This window comes from Sphaeroforma arctica, assembly GCF_001186125.1.
Source record: "Sphaeroforma arctica JP610 unplaced genomic scaffold supercont1.8349, whole genome shotgun sequence".
NCBI lineage: Eukaryota > Ichthyosporea > Ichthyophonida > Sphaeroforma > Sphaeroforma arctica.
The window spans coordinates 1-565 of NW_014032209.1; the positions used below are offsets into that span (position 1 = coordinate 1).

Consider the following 565-nt stretch of genomic DNA (forward strand, 5'->3'; position numbering starts at 1 on the left):
CTACTATATATATCCATGTCCATATCCCGTCGATTCCGGTATCCACCACAAGCGAGTGTTTTAACAATCACAATTCTGTATACTGATTACTTACCATGTATACCATACGTTCCATGTCGTGTGTCGTATTTTCTTCACATTGTCGTACGCTGCAGGCTCTCACAGACAAGCCGTTTGCCCCGTGGATGCCTGTGCTCGATACAAGAGAGCGTTTCAACAGTGACAATCAGATGTGGGCGTGGATTATAGGCGCCACCTCACAGGAGATCATCTTTGTCGTATGCCGAAACGGTGAGGGGTTCTGTTTTGTGTCTTGTAACTTGTGATTAAACTGTTTAGGAACACGGCTACATCCACAACCCTGTATACACCTGTGCGTGTATATTTGCAGGCATGTAGACGTACGAATGGACATCCACACATATCTACATGCACTCGTGCTTGGATGTTGGCGCAGATACATACGTACAGATATATATTCCCACATACCTGCATGTAGCTACTTGTTTGTTTTCAGCGATATATATGCACGAATAGACAAAACGCATACCTGCATATACAAATA

General features: G+C 43.9%; 1 protein-coding gene across 1 annotated transcript; it reads left to right on the forward strand.

Moving 5' to 3' along the window:
- Nucleotides 1-113: 113 nt before the first annotated feature.
- On the forward strand, nt 114-291 carry SARC_16548 (hypothetical protein; the record flags this gene model as incomplete). Its single annotated transcript, XM_014289346.1, has 1 exon — nt 114-291. A coding segment is annotated over one exon (178 nt), but the record flags the coding sequence as incomplete, so codon positions are not given.
- Nucleotides 292-565: the final 274 nt, after the last annotated feature.